This window comes from Centropristis striata, chromosome 9 (assembly GCF_030273125.1).
Source record: "Centropristis striata isolate RG_2023a ecotype Rhode Island chromosome 9, C.striata_1.0, whole genome shotgun sequence".
Classification (NCBI taxonomy): domain Eukaryota; kingdom Metazoa; phylum Chordata; class Actinopteri; order Perciformes; family Serranidae; genus Centropristis; species Centropristis striata.
Window position 1 is genome coordinate 25,844,233 of NC_081525.1, and position 20,308 is coordinate 25,864,540.

The following is a 20,308-nucleotide window of genomic DNA, read 5'->3' on the forward strand; positions in this document are numbered from 1 at the left end:
GGGTTCATTTGTTGGCATTTCTTGCCCCCTAGTGCTCAAATCAGAAACTGCATTGTGAATTGAGGCTGATTTTTCCTTAAAGACAAACTGGACAAATAGGTAAAGACTCATTATGTAATACATCATGCTGAATGTGTCGCAGAATGTGTCACAAAGGTAATAATTTTACTGTCATGTTATCGCATATGTTTTGAGCAGTATGAATATGATTAGTTTTTATTATGTTTTCAGTAAGCAGCTGAAGTTACTAACTTGTTAACACATTTTAAGCAATAAATACAGCTATGGATGCACACAAGGTTTTTAGGTTTCAAGGCCTGTGGGGACATTCATTTGATTGGACAGTCCTTGTGAAAGGCATGCTTGTCTTGTCATGAAGTCCATGTCTTGTTACTACAAAATAAAGAAATAATTTAGCATCATGTTGAATGTTTTATTATGTTTTTACAGATTAAAATGGACATGACACACACAACTTATTTCTTATTCATCTAGCAAATCAAATAAAACAGGTCATTTCACATTGGAATGTAATTCTCGGCTCCCATTAACTTGAAAAGTAGGACTGTCTTTTTAAAACTAACAGTAATAGCACTATTAAGTGATTTATACCGTCACCTTTTATCTATGCAATCCCCCCAAAAAACATGGCTTCACACAAAACACCAAGTAAACAAAATGTGTCAATTAATTATTGGGAACATGGGTTCTGCCCATATACATTATAAGCCATTATAAACCACTTTGAAAAGGAAAGAAAGAAGAGAGTTTCCAACTGTACTGGTTTTGGTTTTCCTTGGTATCTCAATGTTTTCAGTCAGTTAGTGATTGATTACTCTCATTTATTTTTTTACATTAGATGCTAGAAAAAACAGGTTAGAAAAAAAAGAAAATTAGCCAAATTAAAAGATTATTAGTAGTTTATCAGTTTATTTCCCCCCAGCCCAGGCCTTTAATATTTCATTCCTGTCAAAAAATTAAATTATCAAGTATTTATTTTCACCACCACAAAAATACAAAAAACTACATAGTATACATAAGAACACTAATATCATTAAACAGTCCTACATTAAAACTGGTACAGCTAATCCAATCTTGCAGATTGGCTCATGATATTAATAATAATAATAATAATAATAAATACACTAAGTGTTTTCCTCGTTAAATGAATCATACATGGTTGGTTTTAAAAAGCCATCCTGCTCTATATCTCAGCAATAATGTATTCTGTGTGTCAGACAGAGAGAGATATGGTGCATGTGACGGTCGGGAATGGAGAACAAATGAGGATGTAAGGAGGGTGGAAGGGGCTTCCACTGTCTGCCTCTCATTGGCCAGGCATGACGGCATTCTCCCCCGAGGCTCCCTCTCCCCTCCTCCTTCCTCCCTCCATCCTGCTCTCCTCTCCGCTCTCATCACCCCTCCCTCCATCTGTGTTCACCTCCCTCCCTCTCCTGCTTAGTCGCCATCCACATCACAACAGGAGCATAAGCTATAGCATTAGCATTCTGGACCTGGAGGAGAAAGCTTTTTGTTTTTGTTGTTTTTTTACATTTTTTTCCCACTCCATCTTTACCTCCAATGGATGCCTCTTTGGAGCGTCTTCTCTACCACAGTACTTCGTTCTCAGTCTAATTTACCTCCGATCCCTCTACCTCCGTCTTCTCCTCTTCTCTGTTGGATGTATATGCATTTCTCCAACACGCTACCTCTGTCCACCACCCAGGCCCCTGCAATGGAGCCGCCCCTGCTAGCTGCTAGCTGTTAGCAAAACAAAGAGAAAGTGAGAGGTAGAGAGGAAGGCAGACAGAGTGAAAAAGAGACAGGAGGATGGACAGGAAACACTGTGTGGTTTCTTTGCTTTGCCTCACCCCGGCTGCTGGTCAGGACCATCACTCCTGGTAGACAACACTCATCCTTTTAGCTTTTATTATTAAGAGGCAGAAGTGACTTTCCATCTGAAGTAGCCGGCTTCCCATTTGAAAGAGCTACTGACCGGATGCCTGGATGCTGCTGCTGCTGATGGAAATCAGCCGGAGGGACAGGCGCTGAAGTCCATGCTGGAGCTGTTGACTGGACTGTGCTTTTACTGCTCTTTGTGGTTTGGATCTGGTCAGACTCAGTGAAGAGGAAGAGCAAAGATACAGAGAGGCTATCGTGATGCGCTCAGTTTTTCTACCTCTTCCCAAACTCCTCTTGTTTCACGCATCACTGGCTTAAATCTGACTCAGTCTAGCCTCCACTCAGCCATAAACAAACACAAATGCATCATCGGCTCCTGAAGGCAGAAAAGTGCTATACTCCCATGCGAACAGACCTCATCTCGTCTGCTTCTGCCATGTCGTCAGGACAGCCGGCTCTGGCTTAGACTCCTCAGATAAAAGCATTCATACTGTAATTTCTAGCCATTATACAAGAAAGCTAAAATCCTGTCAGCTTTATAACAGGTCCGCCCTACTGTTTGGGAACTGGGGTACAAAACGCACCAGGGGATTTGATGTGCCGAGCATTGGGTCCACTCAGTTGTGAAGACTAAGGAAGATTTTCTCTCTGTCTTTGAAGTCTAACAACGAAGGGTGGAGTACTTATCCATCGCTGCTGTTTGCCAGAGCGGCGGCCCACGTGTTGAGCAGCTTTGTTGCCAGGCAACGGCGTACTGGATTGGAATTGGTTGGGGGAGTTTGGCACAAGAGGATGAAAGTGGGAAGTGTGACTGGATTTCAAAGTGAGTCTGGCAGGTAGCTGGAAGACTCAGCATTATGCCGAAAGCAGTGTCGATACGTCATTTTCAGACTGGTATTTTGTCACACCTTGTTGCCGTTACTGGGCTCTGACAGTGGTACAAGCTGAGTGGCCTCCACTGATCTCTTGTCCACTTGTCCAAATTCTGTGGTGCCTGGATGAACTGGATCAATGTTAATGTTGCATGTCTTGGATGCCCGGGCTGTCTCTGCTGAGTTGCTGTGTGTTGCTTCCTTCCTTGCTGGCGTCCTGAACATTAGTCCATTGTGACACTGCCTCATGTGGCATTATCAACTTCTCTTCCCAGAAGGTCAGTCTCCTCGTTCACCAGGACTCAGCCAGTTTTTGGCTCTACAGTGACCTAAAGACGGATCTCGACCCGTCCTCCAGCTCCAAGAAACCCACTGGGACATTCGGACGACGCGCTGGAGTCATCTGCCACCCTGGCCCCGGAGCGGGACCGCCCCTCTCCCTCACCCTGCCCCACCCCGCCACCTTCTCCTCCACCTTCTCCTCCGCCCAGTCCTCCCCCGGTACCTGCCTTGACCCCGCATCTGCCCCTTCCAGCAATGCGCAGGGCGTTGGAGGATGGAGATGGAAAGGCAGAGGAGAGGGCCCACGGCAGTCAGGCCTCGGCGGACTCATACTGCAAGGTGATGGGTCTCCTTGGAATGGGACACCGGCTCTTCGTCCCAAAGCTGCTGGCGGTGAGAGAGGGGGGACTGGGAAGCAGACGCTGGAGGAAAGAAACTGAGCATGAAGGGATGGTCGGGGTTTAGAATTAGTGTGAAGTAGAGCTACTGAACAGGCAAGCATGTCTCAAAAAAGCTACTTCTGTCTCCCCACTTCAGACAATACCTAAAGAAATCTTTTTTTTGTAGTAAAGGTTTGGCCTCTAAAAGTTTGAACATTCTGTTGTCGACCTCTCTGTTTGTCACACAGCCATTGCCTAAAATTGTATTCATAAGAGAAGGCTTGTCTGTTAGCTTTCTGCTATAAGTCCTGAGTCTTACATGAATAGATTCATATAGAAAACAAATACGAGAACCTCTTGGACCCTTGTCCTCTCTGTCTCCTATTCATGTTGAACTCTCATTAACCACAAAGAAAGAAACATGATCAACTCGGGATCATGTTTATAAACAGAAATACAGACTTGGTCTTCGATTAGCACTTGATCAGACGTGTACAGCACATGAGGTGATATCTGGATAGAATCTGGTGACAGTGCATCCTTACACCACAAGAGGGTGTTATTGATTGTCATGGACTATGATTCCCACTCAGACTTGCCCAGTACAAGTTCAGCAACTGAGCAGTTCGACTGCACAAGTTGGGGCTTTTGCATGCAGCATTTTGACACTTGTTAATAGAGGGAAATGCTTTCAAACAATACGTTTTTATGTCAATGCCCTCTGCTTTAACTTGTAGGCTCACATCATATTGCAAGAAAGTAAAGTTTTTGACAATGGTTTGAGATTACTTATTGTTTTTTTGTTTTGCATTTCAGGCGTTAAAGGAAAAGTTCACCTTTTAAAATTACAATTTGTATATCAATTAGTCACCGGGTGTTGGTGAATGGAAAATCCAAAAACAAAGTACGGTAAATCTTTGATGAATTTAATAAATGGAGGCTGTGTTTAACAACAGCGAAACTATATGAGTTCACACACTACTTGTAATCCAAGTGTCATTTATCTCAAAACTTTGTTAAAAGTTCAGGAAGAAATTAGGTAAGGTAACCAGGGTGAGTAATTCATATAAAAATGATCATTTTAACGGTGAAGTATTCCTTTAAGCTTGTACTCTCTTCTGCTTCAAGCAACGCATGATAATTGAAACACTCCACAGCACCACAGCACCCTTGAGAGCAAAGAGTTGAAGCTAAATGGCAGAAAGGGAAATTACTTCCAAGATGAGAGCCTTGTAAGTCCGTGCTGCCTGAATATATAAATCTAATGGCAGCCAGCAACTGGGGAGAACAATCTGCTGGAGGTGACTCTGCTCTCTGTCTGTCTGACTCTTAACGACCACCACTTGTCTATCTGTCTCCTCCCACCTCCTCATGTCTCGCTCCAGACGTCCAAAGAGGACCTCTTGCAGGCGGACTTTGAAGGGGCTCTCAAGTTCTTCAGAGTCCAGCTCCCGAAACGATACAGAGCTGCAGAGAACGCCCGCAGGCTTATGGAGCAGGCCTGCAACATTAAGGTAAGGACAGACAAACACATGCATGTCCTGTCCCTAAGCCCTTTATTCCTTACTTTCCCCCTGAAGTTTATCTGCACTGCACTGTGAAAAAAAAAAAAAAAACGGTTGTACAAGTGTGTACAAACACACACATCCTTCCTGGAGTGACTATGAGATTGTTGTATGAGCCCGCGCAGCATAATAAGGAATTCCTGTGTTGGCATCTCCCACTGAGACACAAATACCTTATACCAGAGGGGTCAGAGGTCCTGGAGCAAGTCCATGCAATACTGTATCTCAGTTGTAATGGTTTATTGCACAATTCCTGTGTGCTTTTATGATTTTATCTCTTTTCTGTCCATGTAACTGATGCCCAGATTTGAGGGTTACTTGTGTAAGAGAGTTAAGATACATGTGTTTTATTTACACTGCTTTTTAAAGAGTAGATTAGTGTGATAAGTTCAACTTTCTCTCTCTACTATTATTTGCATTAAGACATTTCTGTGTCTCTTCAGGCTGCTGTCTTATTCAGTTTATTCCAAACAAGCCTGAAAAGTAAAACGCATCACTTGTTGTGCAGCAGCAAATGTTCAGAACAGAAAAAGCTTTCACGAACTGGGTATCAAACCCTGGTGGATCTCTGCTGTGTTAGAATAAACTCGACAGGGAGGACAGGAATATGTCTCATATAACTACTGTATTCTTTAATACAACTGTAAACAATATTTAACAATAATAAATGACAGTGTGCATGGGATCAACCTAAAGGGAATTACCACCTAAATTTGCAGCTCCACTTGTGTTTGCGGAGCTTTATAGTTGCTCAGTCCATAAATGTACTATTTTGGTTAACTTTTATTGTTTTCATAGCTCATTTTCAGCCACAGCAGGTAGCCGTTTTCAGCAAACAAGCTATAAAATCCCACTGTGCACTACCTTGTGAGTAGTTTTGCAGGTTTAACATGTAGTTTAGTTGTATTGTTGTGATTTTACTTGCAGTATGCCGTATTAATTATATTTGCTGTATCTTTGCTGGACTGCAATCTGACACTTCCACGGATGGTCATGATTTTCTTAACAGCTCACCAGGTTGTGTGGTCACAAAAATGCCACAAACACACAGACACACACAGACACACACACACACACACACACACACACACACACTTTATCACACTTCTTTTGACCTTAATGAGGCTGCTGGCATTTGGGGAATTTGCTGAGGTCACCAGAGACCAAAAGGAGTACACAGTGTGTATGACTGTGCGTGTGCAAGCACAGTGTGTTGTTATAGAGGAAGGAAAGAGTCGACTGAGAAAGATGAAGGAGATAATCACCCTCTGCTCCTCCCTTTCTCTCTGGTGCTCGCTCTCTGTCTCCTGGTATCTACATAAAATTCATATTTTACATTTTATTAATTTTCCAGATTTTTTTTTATCTGAAGACACTTTCGGTGAATAAGCAGGTTGTGATGTGGTGTTGTGCTCAAGGACGTTTGGGCAGGACACATGGATGCAAGTTGCTTAGTATCCTCCAGTCTTTCGTGTATTTCTGAGTTTTTCTACATACAGGATATCCTGCACTGTGACTCACTGTTTATCTCTCGGTTGTGTAGCATTTTGGCACTCTTGCACAATCCGATGCAACCTGTCATATAAGGCCTTGTGTTGTACAAGAGCGCACATACAAATTAACTTTTCTAAAGGTATTCCCTTTCCCATAGTTGTTCAGATTGACTGTGAAGGTGTTAGTTGATGATACACATCATTTTTTAGGAAGCATCTGCATTTTGTTTGTTTCTCAACTTATTTATTCCGATATTTCCTCCTTATTTGTCATCTGTCTGTATGGATTATGGGCACTAAATAAAGTGTCATCAAAACACAAATACTGAATGAAGCGAGGCTGTGCTCAGGCGGGTGAGGTCGGTTTGACAGGATGACTTCGCCTCAGGACAGACAGGAACACTCTCTGCTCATCCCTTGATCATCCTTCGCCGATCTTTTACTTTCCTGCTGTTCCTCATTTCCCTCTTGTGTTGGCATATTTATTTTTCCTCTCTTATCTCTCAGACAAAACTTACACCTGTCTGTGTGTGAGGTGTCAGCATGTAAAAAATATATGACACAACCAAAAAGATATATGATGCACAAGACAACCATTTTTTAAAATGACTTTAATATTATGCAAAGTCTGAGAAAGAAAGACAAAGTCAGCCCTATAGTTAAATAAAATGTTAACATAAAAATGTCCAATAAAGGGCAAACTTTCAGAGCAATCACTTGAAACAATAGGCAAGCTGTTAAGTCTTAATATAAAAATAAAATGTACTTTTTTTTGTTGATTATTACAGTATTAAAGTGGCCTTTTCCATTTAATAGGATTTAAAGTACTTTCTGATTTATTACAAAGAACTTCAATCTGTTTGCGTCACAACAATTTGGGATCATGGGTTGTATAAATTGGTTGATGCAGTTGGTGCAGTATGAAAAGAATTAAACCAATTTCTTAAACCAACCTTCAAATGTAATTTAAATCAATGGGATGTAGTGATTGCAAAAGTTGAAAGAACAGCTTGGAGTCTGGCAGTGTTTGTTTCACAGGGGACAGTAGATTACTTACTTTGAATATTGTCTATTTTGCCCCTCTATGAGATTATTGTTTTGTAGCTATTTGTTGACAAAAATGGCAATGAAATGTTGTCAGTTTTTGATTGAAGTTCAATTTTTAAGTCGTTAGTTTTATTTTATTTTATTACCATTTTTCGTGTAATAAAAGAAAAAAGAAAACTTTTCTAGGGGGCCCACAGAGACCAAGGGGCCCTACTTAAATGGCTTTTATTAATTTATTAATTTTATTTAATTTATTGAATTAATTTAGTCTGACGGGGCTTGTTTCATGCTCAGTTTATAGAAAATCACAAACATCAAGTGATCCTGGTGGAATGCTGGGAAATGCTATTAACATTGGAGATTAACATTGTCAAACTTTGAGAGAATTCATGCTTTTTGGGTGAAGTGATCCTCCAAAACACTATCTCAAACACTGAACACATCCTATAACAGATGAGGTTTACACATCCAAACTGTGTGTGTGTCTCTGAGCTCTTTAACTTCTCCTCAAAAACATCTTCTTTCTGCTGTCGTGTTTTTAAGCGACTCACTCTTTTAACTTTAAAATAGAACATTCCCTGTGGATACAAGAAATAGAGCAAGTCAGTCAGAGGAAGAGAGAGCGAAAAAAGACTTGCGAGTGATGAGGAGGACTAACAGAATACTGTTCTTTTCCTCACTTTTCCCTCATTTTACCACTGATCATTCAACCGTCCTAAACTAATACACCCACAGATCCCAGCATGTCATCAGCTTGTGATGTCCCACAGTAAAGTGTGTTAGAAGAACTACCACGTTTAAACACCATCAGAGAAAGAAGGGAAACCTTCCTGTCCAAGCCACTTTGCTCCCTCTTAACCCCCCTTTTTACATATTTTCCTCTGTCGACGTCTAAATCGGATCAACTGAACTCTGTAAGCTGCTTAAAACATTGAAAGAATTCACTAGCACCTTGGCTTGATGAACACAACGGGCAGTAGGGTGGCTTAGCCTTTTCTGGGGATTATGAGAAGAATTTGAATTTCTCAGCCTTCTTTAACAACCACCCGACCGCAGCTGGAGTGATGACTTTTCAGGACTTAAGAAAAAAAAAGAGAGAGATGTCGTATATTCATTTGCTGCTCAGGGTTTGACTGATTAATCCGGTTTTTACCAAATCCTTCCGACAGAGAAGCTAAACTTTAACAGACTGAGGAGAAAGGAGATGGTAGGAGAGTGAGAGACTGACAGAATAATTTACAGAGAAGGAAAGATATAGAGCACCAGAGAAAGACCTACATGGAGGGGTTAAGACTATAAGATATAAGAAGATATAATTGGTAGTGTTATCCATGAATTTTCAAATGTACTGTTTTACAAAAAAACTGTAAAAATAGTGAAACACATTAATATTTCTTGATTACAATGTCAAATTATAGTTATTTACTTATATATTGGTTTCAGTGGTTCTGCTTGATTAATTTCTGACTTCTCAGAGAAGCCCAGTGAGCCAGCTCAAATCTGGCTATAAAAGGTGAATTTAGTTTGTTTTTTGCCAAATAAATAACAAGAACATTTTTAGTTTCAAACAAACCTTGAAAGATTTCAAAAATATTTATGTTTTCTACTTGTTATGACTGGCAGTCTAATAAATGTATTAAGCACTGTGTATATTGACATGGTGTTTTTTGGTAGTTTATATGAAGTCTATATGAAATAACTACATGGTTAAGCCTGTTTTTTCCATGTAAATTAAATACTTGAAATGACTGAGTATGTTCCTATTTTATTAAGAACTTCAGTGTAGCACTGCACAGTTATTAAATTTTTTAAAATCAAAACTCAATATGGCCTTATAATAAGTTGCAGGAGGCGCAGTTATATTTAAGGCAAAATATGTGTCAAAATATCAATCTGAATTTAGTATCATGTTAATGTAGAGATGTCCCGACCTACAAATCATATTCTACAGACTGAAGAAAAAAATCTTTGTTGATGATATTCCCCAATAACAGAAGAATCTGAGATAGTATGTGCCTGTTATGATCAATAAGACGTAATAGTGTATCATGATATCTCAATTTGATCCTGATTATTATTTAATCTCGATATGATTTTTAATTATCATACTGAAGTATTGCCCAGGTCTACTTTTTAATAATTCTTAGTCATCTATTATTCATGTCCTTTTTAAAAATAATGCATTTAACAAATGTTTTATTAATACGTTGCTTATATTATTCATGTATTTTAGTTAAATAATTGAGTGTAGCTATAGTTCACTGCTGCTGTCATTGAAATGTAATTTCTAGAACAAAGTTTAACTTTAAGTTTCTTTATGCTGCTACTGCTTTGCTTTGTAATGATGTAGTTGGTAGAGGTATGGCGTCATATTTGAGTCAAAAGTCGCGCGAGCGATAACACATCTGCACGCGCATTTATTTCGTGTCACGCTTGCAGATTTCAACTGCCGCGCGCACTTTTTTGATCTTCGCGCACATATTCAGCAACAGAGTGAAGCAGATTCTCCCCCGTGCTCGCTCGCGGTGGAGCTCTGCTCGCGCGGAGCGAGGACTTTTGACACATTGGGTCGCTCGCGGTGGAGCTCTGCTCGCGCGGAGCAAGGACTTATCATAATCAGACACATTGGGGGCGGGGCCAAGGCTGACCCCGGGCCTCTTATGATTGGTCATTTTCCAGCCCTCCACGTGATAATCTCAGCACAGAGCAGATCGTTCGGGACAGAAAGTCGTGTACAGACCTATTCATACAGTCTATGGTACAGACACAAAATAAAATATCCGGTATATTTTCAAAATAAAGTACCTCAGGTTAACGTATTTCACAACTTGAAGACGTCATGATGGGCGGGGACAGACCTGAAGTTTATTTATATACAGTCTATGAAACAAACAGAGATCGCGAAGTGAACACCTCGTGAAGCAGCAGCACATACACACTGTACTGCTACAGAGCTAACTGTAGCTAACTGCCGCTAACAGGTCGGCCGGCTTGTTAACAAGAGGCTCTTGTCGGGTCCGGTCGACCTCGTTAGCGCTCGTTAAGACCGAGTCGCTGGATTTGTCTCCAGTCGTTAATGAGGAGATGTTGATTCTCTTCCGGTTATATCACTTCATTACGCGTGAATTCCACGAGCGACCCAATGTGTCAAAACTCCTTGCTCCGCGCGAGCAGAGCTCCACCGCGAGCGAGCACGGGGGAGAATCTGCTTCACTCGGTTGCTGAATATGTGCGAGAAGATCAAAAAAGTGCGCGCGGCAGTTGAAATCTGCGCGCGTGACACGAAATAAATGCGCGTGCAGATGTGTTATCGCTCGCGCGACTTTTGACTCAAGTATGACGCCATAGTAGAGGTATTGAATATTCCACATGATAATGGCCCCCACAAATTGTTTAACCCTTAATACATCTTTATCATATCTCCTCCTGTTTTATATCCAGAATTCTCCCTAAAGTCCACATTTATTTTGATTTTTTATTAACTTATTTGACAGGGGCAATACATGTGGGCATTGCTACATTTAAATAAATTCAGTGTTTCCTCTAGGATTATTCTAGGGTTCTAGGGTATTCTAGGTTCCTTCTAGGGTTGGTTGTCCCCTTGATGGTGTGCCCGTGTGAATATCAATCGGCAATTTAAAAAGTATAAAAAATGACACTTTACTGCAAAACAAGATTTAGAACTAGTCTTTCCCACAGGATTTTGTGACACTATGATGGGACCTGAACAAAGTAGGGGGGTCAGAGGACATGCTCCCCCGGAGAAAACTTTTTCCCTAAAAGCCTACATTTTGTGGCCTCTTCTAATGGCACAATTCCATCTTACTCATTGCATATAATTTTTATTTTTATTTTTTTTTTATCCCACGATTTTGTAAGCCATTTTATTTATCACCCAGTTTGTCCTATTTCAAGATCCTGGGCGCTACCTCGTCCCTTGGGGAGAGCCCTGAACTGGCCACATGCCACAGGTGGGTCTAACACATTGTTACGAGGCGCTGCTACAAAATGAATTTAGATGAAATCCTGAAAGTGCAATGTTGCAGTGACTTCTAGATGTAGCTAATTTGCAGATGTCATCATTGGTTAAGATTTTAGGCAATAAAACACACAATATAAAAGTCTAATACAGGCGTTGAAACTAACAATAAAACAGACATAGACAAACAACCACAACTGAGACAACAATGACTATAAAAGACAATTAACATGCATTCAAGATATGAAACACAGCTACAGAATGCATCAGGAATGACACACATCAGGGTTATGTAAATATTTTTTAGAGTCTAGAGAGACTAGAGATTGAAACTTGACACTTTGTACGTTTGCACATGGTCCTTCGTGGTGCAGGCAGATATGACTTGGATACAGAGAGAAAACACAGTGGCATAAAAAGGCACTTAGTAAGAGGAATACAGAGCGATAAACATAGTTGATGCACCTCCCCTAACAGGGGAATCTTGTCGCCATCACTACAGAGCAGTTGTCAGCTAGTGTTTAACTGTAGACTCCTATGGGAGGATGATACAGTATTCAGCACAGCCTTGAAGTCGTTTTCACTTCACTTCCTGGGTTTTACTGTTGGAGCGATGTGCAACTATGAACGACAAGTCACTGCGGTTGATCTGACAACTTCCTTCCTATCTCTGTTAACCTCAAACACACACACACACACACACACACACACACACACACGCACACTGTAGATGTGTAAACAAGCCTTTATCTTTATTTTTTACCAGCAGCAGGAAACACAAAAAAAAAAAAACCTCCTGAGTGCAACCAAAAGAGAGTGAGAGAGGGAAGGAGCAGACAAATGAGAGACGTTAAGAGAGAGAGGGGGGGGGGAGTACTCACTCAGTGGAGAGGAAGAAAAAGCAAACTCATTCTCCTTTGTCGCACACCTCTAGCGTTACAGAAAGGGAGAAGAAGAAACAAACAGGTGTGTTGTACTACCCTCTCGCTCCACCCGCCCTCCTCCTCCTCCCTCTCTCAGTGGGCGGGGCCCGGCTCCTGGGGGACTCTTGAAAGCAGCCAGTTGCCTCCTCCACTCTCAGAGAGAAAACTGAACCTGTCAGCTGCACTCCTCTCCTTGTCCTTCTCTGCCACTTTTCCTCCTCCCTCTTCTTCTTCTTCTTCTACTTCTTCATCCTCTATCACCTGCTTGCTGTCGGGTGCAAGAGAAGCCAAGATGATGCAGGAGGTGTCCATCATGGTGGCCTACGATGCTCATGTAGTCGACCGACCGGGTGAGGAGGACACCCTGGCTCGCTTGGTCGCACACTCCAGACCTCTGAGAATTCCCAGACCGGTGGTAGGTGTGTTCTCTCGTCTCTTTCTTTCTTTCTTTCTTTCTTTCTTTCTTTCTTTCTTTCTTTCTTTCTTTCTTTCTTTCTTTCTTTCTTTCTTTCTTTCTTTCTTTCTTTCTTTCTTTCTTTCTTTCTTTCTTTCTTTCTTTCTTTCTTTCTTTCTCTTTCTTTCTTTCGCGCCTTCTTCCTTCTGACCCTTATCTCTTGTGTTCTTAGATAAAGAAATGGAAAGAGGAATTCACCTGCTTCTTTCTTTTTAGTTGTTGGTTATAAGTTGTTTTTGGAAGGTTATTTTTTTCCATTTTGACTTTAGATTTCACAGAAGCTACATGTCTCTTTCCATGCGGTCGATGTTGTAGGGTTTTTGTGGGAGTGTTATGTTCCTACTGAAAGTGTCTGATGGTTAAAGTTACAGAACTCAGTCCAGACGCAGAGCTCATTTGTGGCTGTCAGTTTGTTTCAATTACTGATACAAATTTTGAATCAATGGAGACTGTGTGTGTGTGGTAATTGAATTCCATGGCCCAGTTTTTCACGAGATGTCCAGTTGGTTTTGTCCTTATTTCAATATTCAAACTCTTGGACTGTCACCTTATGTAAGAGCAGATCTCCTTTCTACATGCACACACACACACACACACACACACACACACACCATCTCTTTCTGATTGTATAATACTACAGTGTGCGCTCCCCGCTTGGAGGATTGGGACCAATTCCATTTTCTACTGCAGGGATTCAGGTCAGGAATCTAAAAGTGGGCCTGGTACCATTTCCTGAGGCACCAGGCACCTTTAATCGCATTACCTGATTTAGAGTGACCCCTCTGTCCTCAAACTGGCCTCTAATATTTACGCTGAAAGTGTGTGTGTGTGTGTCTGTGTGTGTGTCTGTGTGTGTGACTATCAGCACCCACGTGTGTTGCTGTCTGAAGTGGCCTTGAGCAAGATGCTGAGTCCTTCTCAGTAGTTGTGAGTCAGCAGAGCATGTAGTTTGAGATGTTTATCAAATAGGGAAAGAAACTCGGAATGTCTGAATATATGAGGGAGTGCTTCCTGTGATACTGGTGATAACTTGAGCTGTTGAGAGGCGAATCTTATTTTACAGTTTTGCTGGTTTCTGTGGGTGAATATTTCTGCTACATGATGAAAACAAAATATCAATGTAAAGGGCAGCAGTGTCTCTGAAGGCAGGGAGTTTTGTAATTGTGTCATTTTACAGAAAATATTTTGCAACATACTTATATATTCATTGCATAAGATAGTTTTCATTTCCAAGCAGTACGTTTTTATTGAAAGGTCCTAGAGAATGTGATTGTAGCTGTGGTGGGTCTGTATGTTTGAATAAAAACCTCACCTCTAACAGGTAAGCAGTGAATAGCTTTGTGTTGCGTTACACAGTCACGCTGCAGTGTTTGTGTGTTTTAGGGGTGTTGGAGAGCAGCAGGTTGCATAATCAGTAGCTAGACTTCAGCTCGTCTGTCGATGATTCCTGTTTTAATGTGTAACTGAAAAGAGAATTACACTTCAGCTTCACTGCCTAAAATACAAAATGAAGGTTGTAAGATCTGTTATAAAAGCTCTTTCCTGTGTTGTGCAATCACAGAGAAGGAGCCTCTTCTTTCTTGTTAAAGTTTCTATCAGCAGGGTGGTGTAAATGCAGAATCAGGTTCAAACTGTGCTTCATGCTTAAGTGTCCTTGAACAAAACACTGAATCTCCACCAGCTGCAGCTGACCCTGATCTTTAAAATCCGCTCCTCTCTGCCAATCAAGGCTCTGTTGTGAGGAGTTAGTGTTCACATACATTCACTTAAACTAATTCAGCTCAGTGTTGTTGTTTTTAAAAGGGCAAACATTATTCTAATACTGAAGGAGATTTTTTTAAACAAATGTGTTCTTTGTAGACAAGAAATAGCAAAAAGAAAATGTTAAACATCTCTTGCAACACATGCAGCATGTGCAGTTTCTCTTTACAGAAAATTCAAATTCAAGACTATGTGGCATGATTTGTCATGTTCATCTCTTAAAAGCAACCTACAGCATTGGTATTCTTAAAAATTTGCTTAATTTGTGTAAGTGGAACATGAAAGGGAAAATATTCATACTTACTGGCAGTTTGCTAACCTGCAGTGTCAAAAAAATCACATCACATACAGGAAGCTTGGAAAGTATGACACAACCAGGGTCTTTTAGTTGGCGTGGAAGATTGTGTATGAGAATGCTTAAAGGCCATAAATGAGTGTGTGAGAGGAGGTGAAAACTCAAGTGAGAGGTGGGTTTTAAGATCATGTGGGTGTGTTCAAGTCTCAAAATCAAAATGGCAAATCTGGAGGGGTTTCAAATCTCAGGAAACATATGTGTTTCTCTCCCTCGATATCTCTGCCTGTCGTGCATTCAGTTTACATTTTGGGCTTTATTCCATGCCTGATTCAGGTTTCAACACAAACAAGTGGGCTAAGAGGGAAGAAGGTCCTGTTGAATATTGTTTAATCGTGTTGTGGTGTTTCACTGAAGAAATGTGTCAGAGAAGCAAACAAAAGAAACTCAGACAATCAGATTTAGTCGTATTTCGCTGTGTGAAACATGAGCTATGTAAATTAAAGGTTGGACTGATAAATTGAGTCACAAAAGACATCCATCCCACCCATTTCAGATAGAGATTAAGTGTACCATGATGGGGAAAGGTGTTTGTCAGAGGCCTTTTTAGACCCAGATAATAGGATTTTGGAGGCAGACACTAAATAAGGTATAGTTTTTTACATTAAAATGCTCAGATTAAAGAACTAGGGTAAAACAAATATATGGACATACTATTGCTGTCATGTAAAAATCTTCTTATCTCCTAAATAACTTTCAAGAACAAAGGAAAAACAAGGATAAAGTTTTATTTTCAGCAGCCCATTGGGTCACTTCTCGATCTATGGCTGAATATAATACATGATAATGAGTAAAATTGAATTCATTAATTAAATAGCAGCATCCAAAACATGTCACAGCACCATGATGTGGTGATGTGTTTGTGCCTGCAGGGGAACACCACATTCAATTGTTTTGTTACAATAAAGCGATTATTAACCAGCCAGCAGAGACCAAGCTGCTCTTTCTTCCCACATAGATAACGAGAATAAGTCTGAGATCCGTTATCTGCTTGGGAATTGTGTGTCAGGTAGATTACAGTGGGACGTCCGTTCACCTCAGCGTTTCCTGGGTTGTGGATGTCAAGGGTTGGCTCACGGGTCAGTGAGGAGGACTGGTAATACATGAGCAGCTTGTTATGGTTTCCTCATCTAAGTTTTATTCATAAAGGACATACAGTGCTGTTTAAATTTGTTTATCAGGGCATTTTAGTTACTCATAATCCAGGATGTTCTTCATTTGCTGCCTGGACATTTCTTCTCTTGTGTGCGTCTATTATGGATTTATAAAGAGAACTGGTCACAGGCCCCATTCAATCCACTTGAAGTTGCACATTGACACATGAAGCCAAAAAAGTTTGACTTACATGTAAAAAATTAGCCAGATGTCCCGTATCTGTGGGCCCATAAAGAAAGGGCTTTAACCCCGCCTCCACCGTTCGGTAATAACGGAATATAAGAAAATAACTCTGGATTTAGTTATTACTGGGATTACGTGACGGACCCGGAAGTTTTAATATCAAGGTATGGCCTCTATTTCAAATTGGTTTCAAAGCCCGGTGTGCATAGTCAAAATACTGTCACAAGCTATACATTTTCCTTTTTGATACGACCAAACTGTAGTACATGTCATTGTTAGATTGTTAGTAAACTTATGTTTTGTGTGTTAATTATGAACAAATCACAGTGATGGACTGAAAAAAACAAAGTTGCTGTTTATAAAGAAGGTCCACAGTACAAAAATACAACCAACATAAACATAACTTTTACAGGAGCATTATTGTTAATGATAAGAATAGTGATAATTCCACAGTGAAGAAGTGTCTGTTTTTGTGTCAGATCTGTAAACACCAGTCTGCAGCACTGTGAGGAAGTATATGGGGAGGTCATGTATTGATTTAGGGGGCAAATCAGTTTGTCACAGCAGCAACATTTGAGATACAGAAAACAATATGGCTAAAAAAACAAAACAAAAATGGATAGATAGTTAGATAACTGCACAGTGTGTTCTTCTGATGGCCCTGGGACAGCAATGATCCAGCCTACACCCACCTCATGAAAGGTTGTTGTTCTCCACTCTGTGTTGTAAGACTTTTCTGCCACACAAGCAATGATGCATGTTATGTTTCTGGTTTGTTTGGAATTAACAGAAGAAGTAAGTTTGTATCAAGTGACAAAAAAATATTTTAACTAGTTTGTGTTATGAATCAGAACACAGTAATACATTTTTCCCCGTTTTCTTTCCATGACTTCATACATAACATAACACATGCAAGACACTCATGAAAAGCTGCATCAGATAACAGTGAATCAGGACTCGACACACACAGGTTAGTCCCACAGGACGGGCTCATGTGACTGAGACTGACCTGGAATCCCCAGCCCTAACTGGGCGCTATGGCAACTCTGTTTCCACGGGGGAGATAACATTACCACCCACCTGAAGCACACACACACACACACACACACACACACACACACAGACAGATGCAGGTCAATATCCGTCAGTCATCAATGTTATCTCATGTGTCCTGCTGTTTGGTTAGCACCATTCAGTGAATATTTTTGGGTGTTTTTTCGCTCCATAACTTAGATTGAAAGTATTTAGTATTTTAGTATTTTATGTGTTCAGGGAGTTACACAAACAATGACGCGCACACACACACATATAAATATTCAATTCCCCCACTGACTGAACACTTTATCATCTCTGCCATGTCCATATACACTCGTGGGCCACTTTCTTAGGTGAAGTGTACACACTTCACCTAAGAAAGTGGCCCACAAATATAATGATAACAAGAAAAAATAAGAGTTTAATTTAAGAGCTGATATCAAGCCATTTTCCATGGTTTTCTTGATAATGAACTTTGTTTATTTTGTCTTTATCATTATATTTGTCCAAACAAATGTACCTTTAGTTGTACCAGGCAATAAAATGAACAAGAAATTGAAGAAAAAGGGTAGTCTAATAATTTTTTCCATGACTGTATATGAGTGATAACTGGATGTTGTTCTTCACTGACTCCTAGCTGCGGCTGAAAATGTCAATTTGTGTGTTTGTACCAGGGAGAAGGCTGGCAAGTCACATTACTGCTAAGAGAAGGACACTGTAAGATCGCTGCTAGTTTGAATCCCACTGAGAAAAATAACAACCACAGAAGATCAATCTCAGTAGCAACCACACAGCATGATATCTTCTTTTGCAAATAGCTTCACTGATCAATATTAAAATGCCAAAATGTCGATCTCAGTACAAATCCCGTTGTGTTTTACTAGGCAGATTTTAGTGCATGAAAAGTAATGTAATCTCAATTACTTTCCTGTGTTTTCAGGTTCCAACCAAAAAGCTGAAGAAGTTTGAGAAGGAATATCAGACACTGAGAGAGAGCCAGCTGCAACAAGAAGACCCCATCGACCGATTCCAGGTAGGACACACACACACACACACACACACACACACACACATTGTTCCACATAGGATCAGAAGCAGAAGAAGGTTTATTACCAAAAAGGTTTTCACTTATGGTCAAAGGACTTCACCTTAGTTTTTGGTGCATACAAAAAGCATAACAAGAGGAAATAAAATAAAAGCTACAATTACAATATAGATATTAAAAAGATACAATAGAAAAATAACTATAGAAAGCAACCTTGTACATTTGAGTTGAATAACTTTAACTCATGGAGTGTTCAGTCTCAGAGATGGTAAGAAAATGTTTGGCTCTTCCATTTATTTGAAAGTTTTTGATGTAATAAGTTTATGCTAAAATTAGCCATGTTTCTAATATTAGAAATCTCCTGGGAATACAATACTGTTTTATCAAACTGTAGCTTTGTTAATATTTGTGATACTGTTCACACACATCACAGACTTTTATCGTTAGCGACCCAAACATCTAAAACAGTTATTTTTGGACGAAGCTGCTGGGGTGTTGTCAGAGGTTTTGGCTGCTGAAAGTGACTTTTATCACCACAGGTAAAAACAGAGAGATATTTAGAGATTCTGATGAACTCAAACTGTCAACAGACGGCATCTCTTCCTTTAATTTGTTCTGTTGTAATTTTTTTTTTTTAATCTGTAAAAAAAAAAATCCCCACTATCAGCTCAGGTAACATTTTTAATTTTTTTCTTCTAATTTTTTTTCTATTTTTTTTTTTTCCCCAAAACATCTTTTGTAATTTGTGGGCAGATTCTCCGTTACAGTTATGTACCATTCCTTAAACAATAAGTTTTGATTATGTTTTAAAGGGATAGGTCAACCCTAAATCAATAATACATATTTTTTTGTATTACCTGTGGTGCTATTGATCACTGAAGATCATGTTGGTGGTAGTAGCCCAGTTTTATAGCTGTGCAGCACAGAGATGTCTGCCTTCTCTGGAATATAATGGAACTATATGATGCTTTGTTTGTGGTGCTCAAAGCACCAAAAAAAAAAAAAAAATACTCAACACCAATGTCCCTTTCCATCTGGTTACTCAATTCAATCGACAGACCCTCTCCCTCTGTGACAGCAGAGGTAGACAGACTGGAATTTCTGGCCTCGAACAGAAAGCATTTTTGGCAAAACCATAATACCTATCATTGATCCGACTTCACTTTGAGCGTCCTGAGTTCTTCCTGAACGTCTACATATGGTTTTTTTTTTACGAAAAATGAAAAAATAGCTTTGTTAGAGCGATCTAAAAAAACTGTTACATCTCCCTTTTTCCGAAATCTTCCTGCATTTTTAATATGGGAGCCATTGAGGCTGTTGGTGCATGTTGGTGGCGCATATGTGCGTCCTACACCCAAACTATAACTCTGACAGCTTTACCAGAGGATTGTGAGTGAGAAGACAAATTTTCCTAAGTTTCTATGTATAGATTATCTCTGTAGAGTGGAATTTGCGGCCTGGAGCACAGTTTTCAAATTTATTTTTTGACAATTTATTCTCTCCCTCTACACTCTGGCGATGATGTCACACACTGTGACATGAACATTCCGTGCAATACACACCCATTATAATCTCAGAATTTCTCCAAAAATGATCACAGTCATTGAACAGGGATTGATAAAAAACTATATGACCTATCGAAACGTGGATAAATACACCGATACACAAGACTTGTGTCTACTGTTTAAAGTTTAAATGGAGTCTCCAGGTGAAATTATGCTGGAGAAGTAGACGTTTAAAAATCTCCAATTATTGTTCTTTTTCGTTCATTTTTTGTTGACCGTCTCATTCATTTCAATGCAAAATTTTGGCAGTCTACAATTCGTATTCTGTAGAGAAAAGTAATAGCACACCGATCCCGATCAAACCGCACGTTATGA

At 40.0% G+C, this 20,308-nt stretch overlaps 1 protein-coding gene across 3 annotated transcripts in view; it reads left to right on the forward strand.

Moving 5' to 3' along the window:
* Positions 1 to 20,308, forward strand: part of rabgap1l (RAB GTPase activating protein 1-like) — a 190,718-nt gene that overhangs the window by 160,411 nt on the left and 9,999 nt on the right. The window contains exons 1-3 of one of the 3 annotated variants that reach the window (XM_059340862.1): positions 439 to 3,449; positions 4,822 to 4,950; positions 18,324 to 18,416. In XM_059340862.1, coding sequence (XP_059196845.1) covers positions 3,312 to 3,449; positions 4,822 to 4,950; positions 18,324 to 18,416 — 360 coding nt within the window. In that variant the 5' untranslated portion in view covers positions 439 to 3,311. Of the gene's footprint in view, positions 1 to 438; positions 3,450 to 4,821; positions 4,951 to 12,392; positions 12,859 to 18,323; positions 18,417 to 20,308 lie in introns of those variants that run through there. The other 2 variants (XM_059340861.1, XM_059340864.1) reach the window with 2 other exon arrangements.